This window comes from Lissotriton helveticus, chromosome 3_1 (assembly GCF_964261635.1).
Source record: "Lissotriton helveticus chromosome 3_1, aLisHel1.1, whole genome shotgun sequence".
In the NCBI taxonomy this organism is placed as follows: Eukaryota; Metazoa; Chordata; class Amphibia; order Caudata; family Salamandridae; genus Lissotriton; species Lissotriton helveticus.
This window is the reverse complement of record NC_136061.1, coordinates 1,782,693,310-1,782,710,699: the sequence shown is the minus strand read 5'-3', so window position 1 is coordinate 1,782,710,699 and position 17,390 is coordinate 1,782,693,310. Positions and strand designations below refer to the sequence as shown.

The window sequence follows — 17,390 nt, the reverse complement described above, 5'->3', positions numbered from 1 at the left end:
GCTCACATAGGGAGTGCAAAGCGCTCCTCCTCCTGCTCTGAGAGCAGCCCCACCCAACAAAGACGCCACAACAGGAAAAAATAAAATGATAATAACCTTGAGTTCTTATCTTTTTATTTTTCCTTTTTTACACTGCTTAAAGCAGTGGGGTGATGCTCCTCATCCTTAACAAAGGAGCCAACATTGTTTGTGTGCCTGCTTTATGGTCTCTTGGACCGGTATTACTGTTAATATCCCTGATTTTAAAACAAATATTGCATGCAGCAAGCTCAAATCCATGCAGTCTTCCGTACTTTGCAACACACTTATACATTGTGTCTTGAAAAGTAAAGAACTGCTCCAGTTTGCAAATATAGGTCTCTTTTCTACGTCTCTATTTTACTACCTGTGTCCGCGCCTATAGTAAAGTTTACTGATTCCATCACTTGCAATTATTCTAGGCACTCTATCTTCAATGTACTCTAAAGCAGCTCCTGTCGCTCACAAGGTTTCTGCTTGGTGCTCAAGAAGCTGTGATGACTTAAAATTGTTAGGATGAGCCTGAGAGTTTTGTGAGGCTGCAGATTATACTAGACTCCTCATCTCCTGGTTCTAGATTAATCCAGATTTTACTTCCCTGGTCCACAGTCACCACCACTCCCAGAGTCCCTGACGGGTCTCTTAGAAAACCATGGGGACAGTAAGTGGTTGATTTTTTATTGTGATAACTGAAGGTACTCGTTTTATGCGTATCGACTTACTATGACAACATACTTTTTAGGAACATCATTCGTGGTACTTATGGTTTAGTACCTTTTTCCAACAGATATTTAATCATTATGCCACTCTATAGCGTTATGCTAAATTATCTTCAAAGTATTGGGATCTGATAGAAGTGCAAAGCCACAAATGTACCTTCAATGGAAAATTAGATCAACACAGGACTTTGCCTACTCTGCGATGAATAACTTTTATAAAAGGAAAACATGCTAAAATATACTGATTTAATTTCTCTCAGCTCTATGCCACATAGGTTGCAACAACAGATAACAGCCTTACAATGCATTAACACATTCTTGTTGATAACTATAAGCTTTTTCTGCGATCCACTTTTTTGTCGGCCCAATTCTTCTTCAGGACATAAATATTTGCAATAAAATTTAAATTAGTGGATACTCTTTGCATAAAATATTTGATATGGTAAGGTGTCTATGTCGTTTATGTTTGCCCTTAGATCAACCTTCAGGCTGTAAGATTCGAAACTAACAGCTGTACAGGCAGATTTCAGGGGGCGAGTCGAATTCTACCTGAAGACAGGAATATGTCTTTTGAGGGCTATAATAGTGTGCTGTGATCTTAAGAAACATTTTGAGCTGTGGAAACATGACTTAATACTGGTTGCAGAGATAAAATTCCTGGGTCGCCATGCATAATTTGTGAACATCGCACTCTTTTGACTGCAGGTTAAATTTATCCTAAATAGTATTTCGAATAGGTTTCCCACACAAAACACATTCAGGAAAATGTACCTTTTGCAGAGATTTTTTCTTAAGTAACCTTTTCAAGTAGTTGTATTACCCACTTAACGTTTCAAATCTGTTTACGGTTCTGAACTTTACAAAGTTTCAAACAATCTTCACAAACTTTACGAACAGTTAAGTTACACCTCTTAGCACACCTCTAACAAAAAAATAGCCGTGCAACAAAATTGAAATGCTAACCATTGTACAAGCATGCACCCTGGAATTGCGTGGTAACTGACTGGGCCCTAATACACAAATTGAATTACTCAAAAAATAATTCAGTAGCTCAAGCACCTTTTCAGGGGGAGAACATTTCGTTTAGATTCTTGCAACAGTTGAACTGGAGTTTGTTTTGGAAGCATTGCTGAGACAAAGGAATAATTATATAGCGAACTATGGGCCAGATGTAGTTAACTTCCATTTAGCAAGTCCTTAATAGCGATTATTACAGAATCGCTATTAAGAACTCGCTAAATGGACGTAGGTAGGAATCACTAAAATATTAGCGATTCCTTAACATTCCTTAATAACGAATCGGTAATTCGGATTCGTTATTAAGGAATACCTAGCCATTGGAATGAATGGGAAGAGATAGAGGAATTACCGAATCGTTAATAGCAGGAGGTATTTCAAGGGTGCCAGAGTGTCCCAAGGACACCCTGTTGCACCCCTGAAATGTGCATGTGTGCACATGTGGCGCACATTCATTCCCTAAGGGCATGGATGTGTGCCACATGGCACATAAAAAAAAACAGAAGTGCTTTTTGTAAGGAAATCGCTACTTGCCACCAACTTGAAGTTGGTGGCAAATAGCTATTCCTTAAGGCTGAGGTGCACTGTTTTCAGTGCTACGTACATTGCATTTAAGGAATCAGTATTTCCGATTCCTTAAATACAAGAGCAAAATAAGGAATCACTATTTAGCGATTCCTTATTTTGCATGTAGGTTGACAGTCACCTACATCGCACATGGCTAAATACCGGTAGGGAACGCAGAAATGTAACTAATTTCACCATTACCGACCGGTATTTAGCCACCTACATCTGGCCCTATGTAGCATAAATGGGTTTGAGGCAATGTGAAGTCACTAATGATTGGAACCAATATCACCAGGGACAACGTTATGCCAGTTGTCCTCACGACCTGTTGCAGATCGAAAGATTTTTGGATTCTTTGTAGTAATTCACTGTCTAAATCTGTCCCCGATCTCCCATACAGGTGCCCCTCTGTTGACTTCACGGACATAATGTCCGTTAAAAAGAATGGGAACGAAACGGAGGCTCAATTTGTTCTCCAAGTCTTCGAGATTACTGGGACTGAAACCTTCTTCCTGTTTGCTGAAGTTACGATCTGTACCGGCACCTGCGTTCCGGTAAGGAAAAGTAGCATTGTCTGCAAAGCCGCCTAGTATGTCAGCCTCTCTCGTGTGTTGCTTGCTTCTTCTGATCTGTCCATTGAAAATACTCTTCATATCCAAGTGTAAACAAGTTGTGCTTTCAAATTATTAACACACTAATTGTGGAGGCCTCCATAGCGTCATGTCCATTACTTGTCACTTGGACTACAAATACTCCTTTTAATGACCCCATAACTCTTCTAGTCAGGCCTTGATGAGCTATACCCTCTGTTGTATGTAGCGCCCCTACCTCTGCTCTGCTAGTTTTAGCTGTTACTATTACCCACCTCAAAGGCAGCATTTCATATTGACTTTGGGAGCATGAGGGGCTTAACCAGACATACCAGGATTTGAACCTGTGTTCAGCAGGCTAAACACGGACCAATGCAGCGGCAAGATTAATCCACAAAGTCATTGTACCAGCTCCAAAGTCTAAGGCCGGAATAAATATTGGACTTCTCTATTCAATTCTTCCCACCCTCAAACACCCCCTCCACCAACAGACCACAAGCTTTACACACATGGCCCCTTTATAGGTGAATATTTTACCTAGGTATTCCTGTTCAGAGATGTAGGAAGCTGAAATGTAATGGAGGAGAGAGATTGTGGCTAAACGTCCACAAAGTCAAATCATTCAAACTCCCAACAAATAACACTTTTGTGTTAGGAATCCAAGCCTCCCCCTTGGTCGATTGGCACAAGCAGCAAGGCCCTGCCCCAAAAAATGGCTGTGTGTATACAAAATACAATGCCAAAACAATATTGCGGTCTAGAAATAGGTCATCTCGGATGTGGTGATCCACAGCTATAAAAATTCAAAGAAGTATTCCATACAAAGCAGCAGGAGCTATCGTTTTGGGTGGTAGTTACGACAAACAATAAAAACAACAAAGAAGCCATATGAATTTCCAATTGTTTAAAAAATGGCAAAGGATCATTAATTTAAAAAAGTGTGAGAGCTGCAAACAATTTTAGGTGTAGAGGTCAGTGAAAGTGTAGAGGTAGATGAAGAAGTAATGGTTGAGGTAGATATAGGTTTAGAGGTAGGTGTATAAGTATCAGTTGGTGAAGTTGTAAAGATAGACGTGGCTGTAGTGACCTAGGTATTCCTAGAGTTAGGGGTAAATGTAATAGCAGAGGATTGGGTAGAAGTATACATTGAGACTGGTGTTGTAGTAGAGGCTCATGTAGAGGTAAGAGGCAGATGCAGATGTAAGTCAGAGGGAGAGGTAGATGTAAACAAAGATCAGTGTGTAGGTAAAGATAAGTGCAATCATATACATGAAGGTGTACAAATATAAATATATGTGTTTGTAAACGTAGGCCAACGATAAGAAGTAGAGGTAGGTGTAGAGTTAGACGGAGAGGTACGTAAAAAGGTAGGAACAGAGGGGTAATGTGTAAGGGTAGGATAGAGCTAAAAATATTTCTAATTAGGGTCACGGTTTATGCCATAGTTTCTTTTTTAATACATCCTATTATCGGGTTTGTGTTAACTGTCAGGGGGAATAGCATGACAAATGTGTCATTCGTTTTTTATTACTCACTTCCATTTTTCAATGTAGCATTCTACATTTTGAGGTATATACTGGTTCAATCAGTATATTTTTTTATAATAAAGTAAGGGAACCTCATTGATTGTTGTATTAATAATCTCAGCTGTTGGCCAATCCCTCAGGAATCTGATTTTGGCCTATTTTATGACTCCACGAAACTGAAAATAATAAATCACTTGGTCAGTAATACAGCAAACGGCTGATAGAGGGGGTCAATCAGCTTAGCAGTGGTAAGTGTGTTTGTGGACAATGGGCCAAGGTGTAGGAGGCAGCAGTTTGGTTCATCTACAGAAGCTGGAATAACATTATTAGGTCTGGCCGCGAGACAGCTATGGCTGCTATCACCAGCTTAATGTAGGCAAAAATATTTCAAAAGACAAAAAGTACATATTTTTATTATATTTTATTTTAAAAGTTTTATATAGCGCTTGCTAGATCCGTAGGTATCAGAGCGCTTTACATACACACTGTGAAAAACAGAAGGGCCTTACATTACATAGAAGTCTGACAGTAAGTAAGCAAACCAAGGATAGAGCCTTCAGCATGAAAAATAGATAACAGTGCAATGGAGGGGGAGAGAAACAATAAAAAGAAAAAGGTGATTAGCATAGTCAGTACACCAACAATTCTTGAATGGGAGTCAACTCGGATTTTAAAGTCTAGGTTAGTTAGAGGGGTTGTGGGTCAACCCTGCTAATTTCTTGGGCTTTTCATTTTAATGTTGCTTCTGCTTGGGTAGAAACTTGATTTCTTATTTTTGTCTTCTTTTTAATTTTTGGCATATGCTTGCAATAAAAAAACAACTATCACACCAGCTTGCCAATGCCAAATCTAAAAGCTTTAGCATGTCCCCTAACGGAAGTCCCTTCCCCTGGGGTCTGTTCCTCAGCCCGTAGGTTCCCAAAGTGCCCGGTACTGGGTCTTGCAGACCTGGGAAGGTCTCCCCTGACTGCCTGGGTTAAGAAGCTCTGACTATGCCCCGCATCAGAGCTCCAGCGGGTCCAGGAGTGGAAACCCTGGCCCTGGGCTCTGTTCTCTTTCCTGCTGTATCTGAAAGTGCTCAGGACGAGGTTCCACCAGCCCGGTAAAGGCCCCCCTGCCTGCCTAAGTTACGAAGCTGTGACCAGGCCATGGGTTAGAGTTCCAACATGCACTTGGGGTCGGAGCCTCTAGTCCATGGCTCCCTTTCTCAAACTGCTGTGTTGCAAATTGGCCTGGAAGAAGGTCCCGCATACCAGGGCAGGCTTCCCTGCTTGTCTGGATGAAAAAGCTTTGACCAGGCCCTCAGTCATAGCTTCGTGAAGCTTACCCACAGGCCATTCCTGCGGCCCTGCCTTTTGCCCAAGAACCCGGCACAGGGTGTCCTTGGACTCTCTAAGGGCAGATACAAACTGATTACTAAAACGTGGTGCAACCAGATGACCATCCTCCAAGCCCAGCCATCTGGTTGCTCTTAGTCCAGACATCTAGTAATGCGTGTCACAGGAATTAATGACTTCCCTAGATGGCCAGTCTGCCCTGGAAGTCCTGATGAGGGCTCATTTGACTCTTCTAGCCCAGCCAGGGCTCTAGGAGGTTGGATACATTTTCTCACATGTTCCCCTCTGTCATTCTTTGCGCTCGGATTACAAAAACAATGGTCCTAGACCTTCATTTGCAGATAGACTTCAATCGTTAACCCTACTAAATGATTTCAATAAATAATTTGGAGCTTTAAAGAACAGGTTAATATCTCATAGTACTCAATACATTACTTCTTCACAAAACAAGGTGCAACAAACCATGATCTCAATCACCATACGTTTATTTTCACTTGGTGAGACAGTCAAAAAATATTTATTCTTTTTACGTGTTGCAGTGGAGGTTGCTCCAGGGGGAACGTGAATAAAGCAAGGGTGCTCAAGTGTGGGTGGGTGAAGAAGAGTATCCAGAGTGGTGACAAAGGGAAGCTTAACACATTTAGTAACAGTTGGACTGGTTTCTAATCACCATCCTATAGTGCCTGGCCACGTTTTCCAATATACAAACTTAATCATACAGTTTTAAAATTGAACTAGACGTCCATTCTAGTATGGCACGTGGGGAATTTCGGGGTCCAGGCTAGAGAAAGGGGCACTGACATTTCGACCCGTCTTAAGGCCTATAGGGTAGTTTAATCCTCAGCCGTGCGGGTCTTCATCAGGACAAGATGGGGCAACCTGTGTAAGTATGGGGCCTTCTTGCATGCCCGCTGTTGCTTGCGGGATGTTGCTTGCGGGATGGGGTCCTCAGTTTAGGACGTGGGGCTGAGGTCCATAGTCCCTACTGCCCTGTGGGCTAATCCGCTCACTGATGTGCGTGAAAACTTAAAGCAGAAGATCCAGTCATCCAACTTGATGGAGAGGTATGTAGGACGATGGGTTGTGTCTCAAAAACTGGAATTTAATTCCCGCACTTAATCCGCTCTTTGACTGTACTCGATTTAGGACAAAAAGCAGATTAAGTGCGGGAATTACATTTATTCTGCAGTTTTATTCTGTATGTGTGTGCTATGCATTTATGACTTAACATGAAATAAAGCTTGTTGGTATGTTATGATATATGTATTGCAATTATTTTCTATGAGCAAGGATTTCACAGTAAGTATGTGTCATAAGCTTTGGTTGTTTAATTCCCTGCCCTTTGTACAATCACTGGTCGCTACTACCAATTGGATGGTTTAGGGAGGTTCTCGTATCAACCTTGCTGGGGTTAGCAGCAGCCCTGGTGAAGCACCTAGAAGATGATCAAACTAGACGAAGTAAAAGAAGTAACAAGGTTCCCATAGGTTGCCCTGTGAAAGGATCATTAAAAAAGGCAGGGCCCTGGCCTGGTTTGCTTAGTTTCTATCAGAACACCCCTTCCAGGTTCACCCCCCCATCTGTCTAGCGTCTACCCTCTAAGCTGTGGTGTTCCCCAAGGCTCGGCCCTGAGCCCCACGCTGTTTAACATGTACGTCCGCCCTTTGGCTCTTCTAGCCAAAGAACGCAACATCAAAATGGTATCCGATGCGGACGATACTCAGCTAGTGTTCACCTTAACCAACAACCCTGGCCACAGACCAACTGAAATTCCGTGCGGATGTCCTGGCTATTTCAGACTGGATGACTAGCAACTACCTACAGTTGAACTCTGCCAAAACGGAGTTGCTCCTGGTAGGCCGTGACACTAACAAATGGGACTACCAGTGGTGGCCTGCTACCTTGGGCTCCCCCCAACAACCCAAAAAGACTGTTAAGGACTGGATGACACTGCCCTCACTTTTGAACCTTATGCAAAGTGGCTGGTACATGTTTCGGCCTCTTGCGCAGCCTCAAACCCATTCTGGGGTTCTTCGACGCCCCGACTCAACAATTGATAGTGCAGTCAGTGGTTCAATCTCGCCTAGACTACTGCAATGGTCTTCAGTTTGGCGCTAATAAAACCGTCACTGCTCGACTCCAACGAGTACAAAACACAGCGGCACGTACTCTTTTTGCCATACCCAGGCAGTGTCGCACCACCAATCTTCTCCACCATCTTCATTGGTAGCCCATTAAGCAAATAATTCTGTTTAAAAATCTATGCACTATTCACAAGATTCTGCACGGCCAGGGTCCCCAAATCCTGCAGAAGCTCTACACCGCCTATGTTCCTAGACGCCGCATTACGCTCCGCCGATCAACATTTGCTATGTATCCCACAAGTTCGCCGTTGCAGAGCTGGGGGTCGTTCCTTCAAAGCCCAGGCGCTCACTGTGGAACTCTATCCCTTGAGCTGCCCGCAGCACTCATGACCACTGGGCATTCAGGAAGCTGAATAAAACCTGGCTTTTCACATCCATCTAGCTCAATTTCTTCTGGCCTCCTATTCTGCTAGCGCTGGGATGCCCTGTTGCCGGGGCAGCCATGCACGGTATAAATCACCATAACATAACATAACATTAACACCAGACTGACCCGAGTGACTAATGATGCCAGCTTAATCCCTCCACCTACACTGAGATGGAACCAAGGCAAATTGCCCGGCCCTCACATCAGTGCATCCACGACCAGTATGGTCCACAACGCTTGAGCCCTAGGGCAATGACCGGGCACAGGGCTGGCTCCTAAACCCTAGAAGGCCCAACTGACACAGTGACCGAGGAGTGGCCTGTCTTGTGTGGCAGGGCAGCCTGAATGAGAAAGAGCTTGGGCCATGCAGGAACACTGGCTCTTCGTGGTGGAGTTGTGTAACCATTTCGAAGCCAGTGTGAACTGCTTTAAGGGGTGGGAGGAGAATCTGCACTAGGCAGCACACGCTTTTATGAGTGTACCAGATGCAGGTAAGTCACTTTGACAGTGTGGGGGAACTTGACTGTTCTCCCCTCAGTGCCTCCCACCAGGGCAAGGAAGACTCCAGTCCACCAGCCTGGCTTGGGGCTGCTGCCTAATTTGGGGTCTCTTGACATGCAGGTGTGGAGCCCTGGCTCCTACCTACCCCGGTGAGTGGCAGATGGATGATGTGCAGGTGGGGTAACACCCTCTTACTGCAAGTACCTTGTGGTCAGCACCTGTGTGGCCAGTCTCTGTGGCCCTTTGCAGCATGCTGGAAGTTCATCTGCCTGCCTATGTTGTCATGGGATCCTATTGCTTTCCCTCTGTCATGGCAGTGGTGTGAAGCTACCTGGCTAAGGGCCTAGAATAACTCTTTAAGGTGTGGAAGCCAACTTCCAGAGGGTAAGCCTGTCAGAGTGCTTGTCTGGCAGATCTCGTGAGCGGTGGATGACTTGCATTGACTTCTTCCCACCTCTCCTGCATCTCAGAGTGCTTGGCTCATGCGTTGATGAAGAAAGCCACTAGCTTTGAGAATTATTATATATTGCAGGAAACGTTGATCAAAGACACTTTGAACGCACCTTGCGGCTCCTGTTTCTTTCCTGGATGGTACAATATCAAAATATCGATGCTCCAAATATTCCCATACAAAAATATTGTCACGAAAATATTGATGTCAAAAGAACCGACATCCTATACTTATAATGGTAAGTATAAAGATATTAACAAAATATTGATGTCATTAATATAGCTGTATGAAATATCGATTTTAAAATATATATATTTATAAAGTAAAATAATACATATTAAATATATTAAATAGTAAAATTAATTAAATAAAAAATATTTAATATATATCCTAACAAATAAACATAATTAAAAAAAAGTTAAACACATATAATAATTAAAATATATTACATATAGTTACTTACCAACGAGTTATTAAACGTATGTTTTTAATTTATATTGTAATTTAAACATAATATAAAATAAATAAATATGTACATACATATACGATTTTCACAAAATCTTTGAAAAAACAGACAGTTATATTTAAATGAAAAAATTAAACAACTTAAAATACTTTAAATGTAGCAAAAATTATTTTGCACCTTAAAAATATTATTTAAAAATATTATAATTTTAAATAAACAAAAACATAATGAATTAAATTATAACAGCATAAAATAAATGATAAAATATAAAATGTAATATATATAATGTTCCCAATACAATTTACACCAAACTAAGCAAACTATGAAAACTATTATGTAACCAATTTAATACTCCCACGCCACACAACGCAAAAATAATAAAACTGCTTCAAATTTACAAATCTCCTTCCAATAAATGCAACAGTAGTAAAAGTTTTGGATTGCGGACAAGTAATATTTACTGTACCCATTTCAGCCAGTACAACAGTATCAAAACTGTTGGAGTGCGAAGGGATAAATTTACTATTTCCACTCTCTGTTTCCCACCAAGTAGGGAAAGTGTTAGATTGCGGAGGGGTCAATTTTACTTTTCCCACTCCAATAAGTGCAACAGTAGGGAAAGTGTTGGAAAGTGGAGGGGTAACATTTATTATTCCCACTCCAGTCAGTAGGGAAAGTGCTCAAATACAATGGGGTGAAATTGACTATTCCCACTCCAATAAGTGCAACAGTAGGGAAAGTGTTGGATGGTGGAGGGGTAACATTTACCATCTCCACTCCAGTCTATTCAAGATTGAAAACAAACAAAATATCTTCAACAAAATAAAATAATTTCAAAAACAAAGTTAATAAAAAATATATAAATATATTGAAAAAAAACTATACATATATTTAAAAGTAAACATTTTAAAAAAGAAAAACATAGCACAATCTTAAATACAAATCACAAATACCTATACATATTATCTATAAATATAAAAACGAATGTATGTCTGTCTGTTTGTCCTTTATGCATTTGTACACCATTCATTCGATCGCCATGAAACTTTGGGAAGTTGTTGAGTACACTCCCGAGAGGGTTTCTGGCAAAAAAACGATATATAAAAATAAATAAATAAAATAAAATAAATGTGTTAAACGTTGTTGAGTACACTCCCGCGAAGGTTTCTGGCAAATTTGATAAATATCTGCCCCCCAGGGCCCTCATAATCTTTCCAATACCGAACTTTTACAGTTTCCGGTGCGACTCGCTTTTGCAATGACCATGAACAAAGCACAAGGACAATCGCTGCAAGTGTGTGTACTACATTTGGAGAATCTGTGCTTCTTACATGGACAACTGTATGTGGCCAGCTCACGTGTCAGAAAACCTTCTTATTTATTTGTGTACGCAATGTTTACAGTGTCCGGTGCGACTCGCTTTTGCAATGACCATCAACAAAGCACAAGGACAATCGCTGCAAGTGTGTGGACTAGATTTGGAGAATCCGTGCTTCTCACATGGACAACTGTATGTGGCCAGCTCACCAGTCGGAAAACCTTCTGATTTATTTGTGTACGCACCAGTCGGAAAAACAAAAAACAAAAACGTGTATCCACGATCACTCGAATAAATAAACAGAATTAAAACAACACTTTAAAATGTTTTCCATATTAAAATGAATACATTTCAATAAAAATTACACAATGTAAATTGAATGTTATCATAACAAGTTTCCTTAAATTTCCTTTCTTCTGAGATCGCAGCAACGCGCGACGGGTAAGCTAGTAATAAATAAAATATAACAATACATTTCATACAAAGAAATATTTTTACTTACGAATTATTCATTAACAAAAACATTATTACATACATTTAGTTTAGTTACTTCCCAACTCATAACACCACAAAACTCAAAACCTGCAACAAAAAAATTATTTACACTAGTAATATAAATATTCATCAATAAACTCATTTTCATTAATTAAACATTAATTATTAATTAATTATAATTAATATACTTCCCAGATTAAAGCCCCACAAAGCACACAACATACACAAATTATTTACACAATTACCGTACTTAATTATTACATTAATAATGAATAATAATTCAAAAATAATTAATAATTGCTTACAACTAATTTATTTCCCACATCATACCCAAACAAAACCCACAGCCCACATCTAAAATCTAAAAAAATAAATTGCACAATTAACATAATTTCAATTAAATAAATGGTATTAATTAGAAAATACATTAAAATCATTCAACTTTATTACCATCCCACACTTTACCACTATAATCCACACAACCCACACCTTAAAGTAAACTTAAAAAAAATTAATTACACAATTGAAATTAATTTTCGATTAAATAAATAACATTATTTAACAACTAATTATAAAGCAATTACTCCCCACCCTATACCCCATAAACCCAAAACACACACCTACACAATATAATTAAACAATTAACATAATTAATTATCCATTTATTAATTATTATTAGTTAGCAACTATTTGATAATTAATTAGAAATAACTTGCTTCCCACCCATTACCCCTATAGCCCCACAACCCACACCCAAAATATTGCACAATTGACATAATTAATTATTATTAATTAATTAATATTAATTCATCACTAATTCTTAATCAATTAAAAATAAATTACTTCCTACCCTTTACCCCTATAACCTCACAAGTCACACCTAAAACATACACAATTGCCATAATCAGTTATCGATTAATTAATTAGTATTAATTATCAACTAATTATTAATTAAAAATAAATTACTTCCCTCCCTTTACCCCTATAACCCCACAACCCGACCTACAAAAATTACACAATTATCATAATTAATTAACAATGAATTAACTAATATTCATTCACAACTAAACATTAATTATTACAAAATATATTACTTCCCACCCTTTACCCCTATAAATCCCACTACATACACATACAATTAACCCCAAAATAATTAAAAGCACAATTAATGCTATTAAATATCAATTGAATAAATATTATTCAATAAAAAGTAATCATTAACTTATTATAAATAAATTACTTCCCACCCTATTTCCCTATAAACCCACAGCCTACTACGGAACCAAAAAAACACGAAATGTATTTAAATTAAATTTAATAACTACTAAAATGTAACACATATATTAAAAACTTGAAAAACACTTATACAAACAAATTGCATCACATACATTTAAAATAAATACTAAAATACATAACACTTAGTAAAAACGATGTTTTAAACAACTATATTTTTGCAAACGATATTAATGACTTCTATATTTAAAAAAAATATATTTCTTACCTTCAAATCGATATTCTTGACATCGATATTTCCATGTTATGGCATTTTAAACCCAATATTCTTGTACATTGATTTTTGCAACTCAATATTTTGTCTAAACACCTTCTGGAGCTAATCCTGTCTGGGGGCAGCTTGAACGTCGATCACCTTGTGGATCTACCAAAGCATGACTGGGGCTGTTACAGTAGACACTTTCAAGTCAGACGCCTGATCACCAGTCACATGGCCTCACCTTGCATCATGGAGGCCTATCAATGGCATGTCTGACTTTCACATCCTTGGTGGAGCAGGTGAGCGTCTGGTCTGCCATGAGTCTGAAAAACCCAGGGTGCCTGGCTGCATGCTGTGCATGGTTTTCTGTAGTGTCCGACGGCTGCCCACTTCCACTGCCTGGTGTGCACACTTCCGCAGCAGGAGCTGGGAAGGCTTCCTGCCTGCCCAAATGTGCTGGTTTCCATGCTGGTCTCCCTGAGCTTCAGTCTGTGATCTGGGAAACAACATGCTGTTTTGACCCTCCTCTGCGAAAGAGAGCTTTCCTTTCTGCAGCCTAGGGAATTGGTCCGACTCCCTCGGTTGGTGTCATAGTCCTCTATTGGCAAGAGCACACTAGGACTGCTAAACCATGTCCTCTGGGGTGGTACTGTGGATTAGGCTATGAACCGGGGAACTGTTACCAGAGACACCAATGATTGTCGATCCTCTAGTTCACTCGACAAAAAGTGTGACGCCTTCATTCAACCACTCTATCAATAATTGCTCGGCTTAAGGCAGACTGGAAGGGAAGAGCCCAGTCTAATATGCAACTTTATCTTCCTTAAGCTTTTCCTCTTCCTCGGATTTACATTTCCTATTTATATCTTGTACAAGGGAAGTGAGCCCTTTTGATCTTTGCATCAGAACACAGCCAGGTAGTATTTTTATGCGGGTTTCTCTTGCAATTTGTGCCCTTTAGTTTTTTCTCAGTCTTCATGAAAAGCTTGGATTGCCACTTTGCAGTCTAACCTCCAGGTCCTGTTCCACTCTGTTGGTGGTGTCCCATGCCCTGTCTTTCTACATATGTCTTTCTTGCAGTCGCGGCCCGTATAGGGCGTGCTGCCCGGCGGTGAAATGGGACAGCGGAGGGGCAGGGTGGGGGGTAGTAAACTATGGAATACGGCTGATTGGAGGTGTGTAAAGAAAAAATTAAATAAAACTAATTTCGTTGCGCGCGCTGCATCGCATTTGGCAATGCTGCGCGCGCAACGAAATTTGTTTTATTAATTTTTTTGTATACTTCCCTCCAATCGGCCGTATTCCGCAGTTAACTACCCCCCACCCTGCCCCCCCCTGCCCCCATCACCACCTGGTAGCACGCCCTTTACAGGCCGCTACTGCTTTCTTGCAAACCATATTGGATTTCATGTTGCAGTTCTTGCCAGAACTTTTTTTTTCCTTTTGGCTTTTTCCTCCTTTTTGTGATTATTTCACATAAACACCTGCTTCTTCTATGTTCCTCCTTCTGTGGAGACGCAATGTGGCTACTGTGAGGAGTTGCCCTTACTCTGGACAAACTAACCCAGAAAACTAGAACATTCACGCAGTCCAGCAGATGTCAATCTCTTCATCTCAGTCAGTCCAATTCCTGGTTCCCTCACCAACGCAGGAAGACAGCTACATATTGTCTCCCTGGCATTGACTTCTTGTACACTAGTTTGCAAAGCTCTTGCCATAAATAAGTGAACAAAGGATATGCGCTACAAAAACAGGACGCTACCTCGGTGGAGCGGGGGTCCATAGCTGGAAATCACGGGCATTGCTGCAACATCCCTTACCTGCCTGAAACGCGCTCGTGACTCCTGGGCTTCCAACGCTGTGGTTTCGCTGCGCCGCAAAGCTACATCTCGCGGCCTGCGGCTGGAGACCACAGCTCCCAGGGAGCCTTGCGCACACCTCAGCCCACTTCCTGCTGCCAGACGCTGCGCGCCCGGAGGCGCTACAAAAACAGGACGCTCCCTCGGTGGAGCGGGGGTCCATAGCTGGGAATCACGGGCATTGCTGCAACATCCCTCACCTGCCTGAAACGCGCTTGTGACTCCTGGGCTTCCAACGCTGTGGTTTCGCCTCGCCGCAAAGCTACATCTCGCGGTCTGCGGCTGGAGACCACAGCTCCCAGGGAGCCTTGCGCACACCTCAGCCCACTTCCTGCTGCCTGACGCTGCGCGCCCGGAGGCGCCACAAAAACAGGTCGCTTCCTCCGCGTCGCGGGACGCGCGCGGGCGACGCCGGGCTGAGCCCGGGCAGAGGGCGGGCCGTCCGGGGACGTCCAGGGACGGGACGGGCAATACATCTTGGCTGCACGATAAGGTATTGTCGCTTAAGGCCTATTAAGCTGGGGTTGTAAAGCAGTAGACGATACAAATAGTGTCCCTAGCTAAAAGCCTATAAAGGAGCTGATCACTACTACACCAAAGCTGAGCAAGGTGTCTGGCCCGGAAGAGGAACGAGAAACAAACGAAAAACCATATAAATATCATGGCTACAAGACCTAAAACTCGTTCCACTAAAACCAAGGCAGACACTCCTCAGACTGCAAAAAAGCCAGGAACGCTGACTACTAATACGGCACCTCATAAAAACACCCCAACGGCAATAGATTTAATGCTGCAAAAGGTGTCGGGTGAGATAGAAAGGACTGAAAGACGTATTTCTATGACACTAACGACTGTGCCACTCTCGCCCATGCCAATTGAGGACACTAACGGTACTTTGTCCTCTTTAAATGACACCCAAAATGATTCCATCGATGATGTTCCATGTGCTCAGATAACGATAGAAAATGAATCCCCGAGTATGGTAGGGACTTCCAAAAAATCTAACAAACAAAGCAGAAAAGGGGGACGGAAGTACCCAAATATGCATAACTGGAAGAAACCCACTAGGAGCGAAAAACCAGTAAATAGGGGAGAAGAGGTTTATACAACAGAAAAGAGAGGTCGTTGTATACCGCCGGGATGGGTAAATGACATCATTTTAGATCTTCAAAAGCATCTGGAAACCTTCCTCATAAGCCAAATCAAACCGTTGACCAGTAAACTGGATAAAATGGCGCATGAAATATCGAAATTGGGCAAGGTCATGGAGGTGCCAATGGTCAATAAGGCAAACCCTGAAGTGGCTGTGCCGCCCCAACTAACTCGCTTGGCTAATAACAACTGCGTGAGTAATGAATAATGCAGCATCGCTGAGGTACATCCCGAACCAACGCCTACTGCCAATAAGGGGCACGAGGGCACAATGAAACACCCGGGGAACGGGGAACACACTAAAGGTCCGGGACAGGGAGACTTTGAACACCCGAATAGAGGTCTATTGGCTAGTTCCAAACAGCTTAACCCGCAATCGGGCACTGACCAGTATGAGAGATACCAAGCCCACTTGCCTTATGTAAATTTACCGCCTGAAGCCAGTACTTTTTCAGTTATATTCACGGGGGTTCCTGAACTTAGAATAGGTCAGAGAGAATCGCAAAGGGAACTAAAAGGCAAGATTATCCAATGGCTAAATATCCATAGACCATTGCAGGGGGGTGAACAAGGGGAAATTCTAAATGTAAGAAGGGTAAGCTGGGTAGGGAGAAGGAGAAAAGATAGAGAAGGCAATTGTATCATCGTAAATTTCAAAAACACAAACCTAGTGCAATATATCCTAGAAAACCAAAATAGAAACACCACAAGCACAATTAGGACTATGCCTTTATGCTACTTTTACCCTAGAACACCAGACACATACCCCCCTAACCCCAAACAGGGTAACAGAGGCAGAATAGTAGATGACCACTGGGTTAGGTACAATGATCTTACGACCCAGAATTTTCAATATCAGCCACACCCTCAGTGGACCAATAGATTTAGCCCCTTACTGACCCTAGACAACAATGAATGACTAGCGGTATTAGATAAGACTGAACTGGTCAAGAGTAACAGGGCCCCAAATAAGGATTTGGGAGGAAGTAAGAATACTGAGGGCCAAGGAATGATAGATATAGAACCTTCTATAGAAAGGGAGAGAGATTGCACCTCACCTATCGAGGTAGACTGTACCCCACCTAATGAAGCAGATTGCTCCCACTCTAGGGATAGAGGTAGAAACGAGGAAAGGAACTGTCAAGTGAGCAAGAGCAAACCACTCCCCCAGGTCCCCACTGAAGAAGACGAGAAGGAGGGCAAGATAAATATTATATCCTGGAACGTAGCAGGGCTAGCTGCTAAGTTTAAGAATATAGAATGGAGGAAGGAAATTGAAGATTATCAGATACTGGCCTTTCAAGAGACTTGGGCATTGAACCCGGCACTGTACCAGCTAGAGGGTTACAAGTGCTTTGCTGTCCCAGCACA

The 17,390-nt window shown here is 41.6% G+C and overlaps 1 protein-coding gene across 1 annotated transcript in view; it reads left to right on the top strand.

Annotated features, from left to right (window-relative positions):
* The window catches only part of LOC144823808 (uromodulin-like), a 179,310-nt gene that overhangs the window by 147,877 nt on the left and 14,043 nt on the right, over positions 1-17,390 (top strand). The window contains exon 6 of the mRNA XM_078682661.1: positions 2,722-2,875. Within this exon, the coding sequence (XP_078538787.1) occupies positions 2,722-2,875 (154 nt within the window). The remainder of the gene's footprint in view (positions 1-2,721; positions 2,876-17,390) is intronic.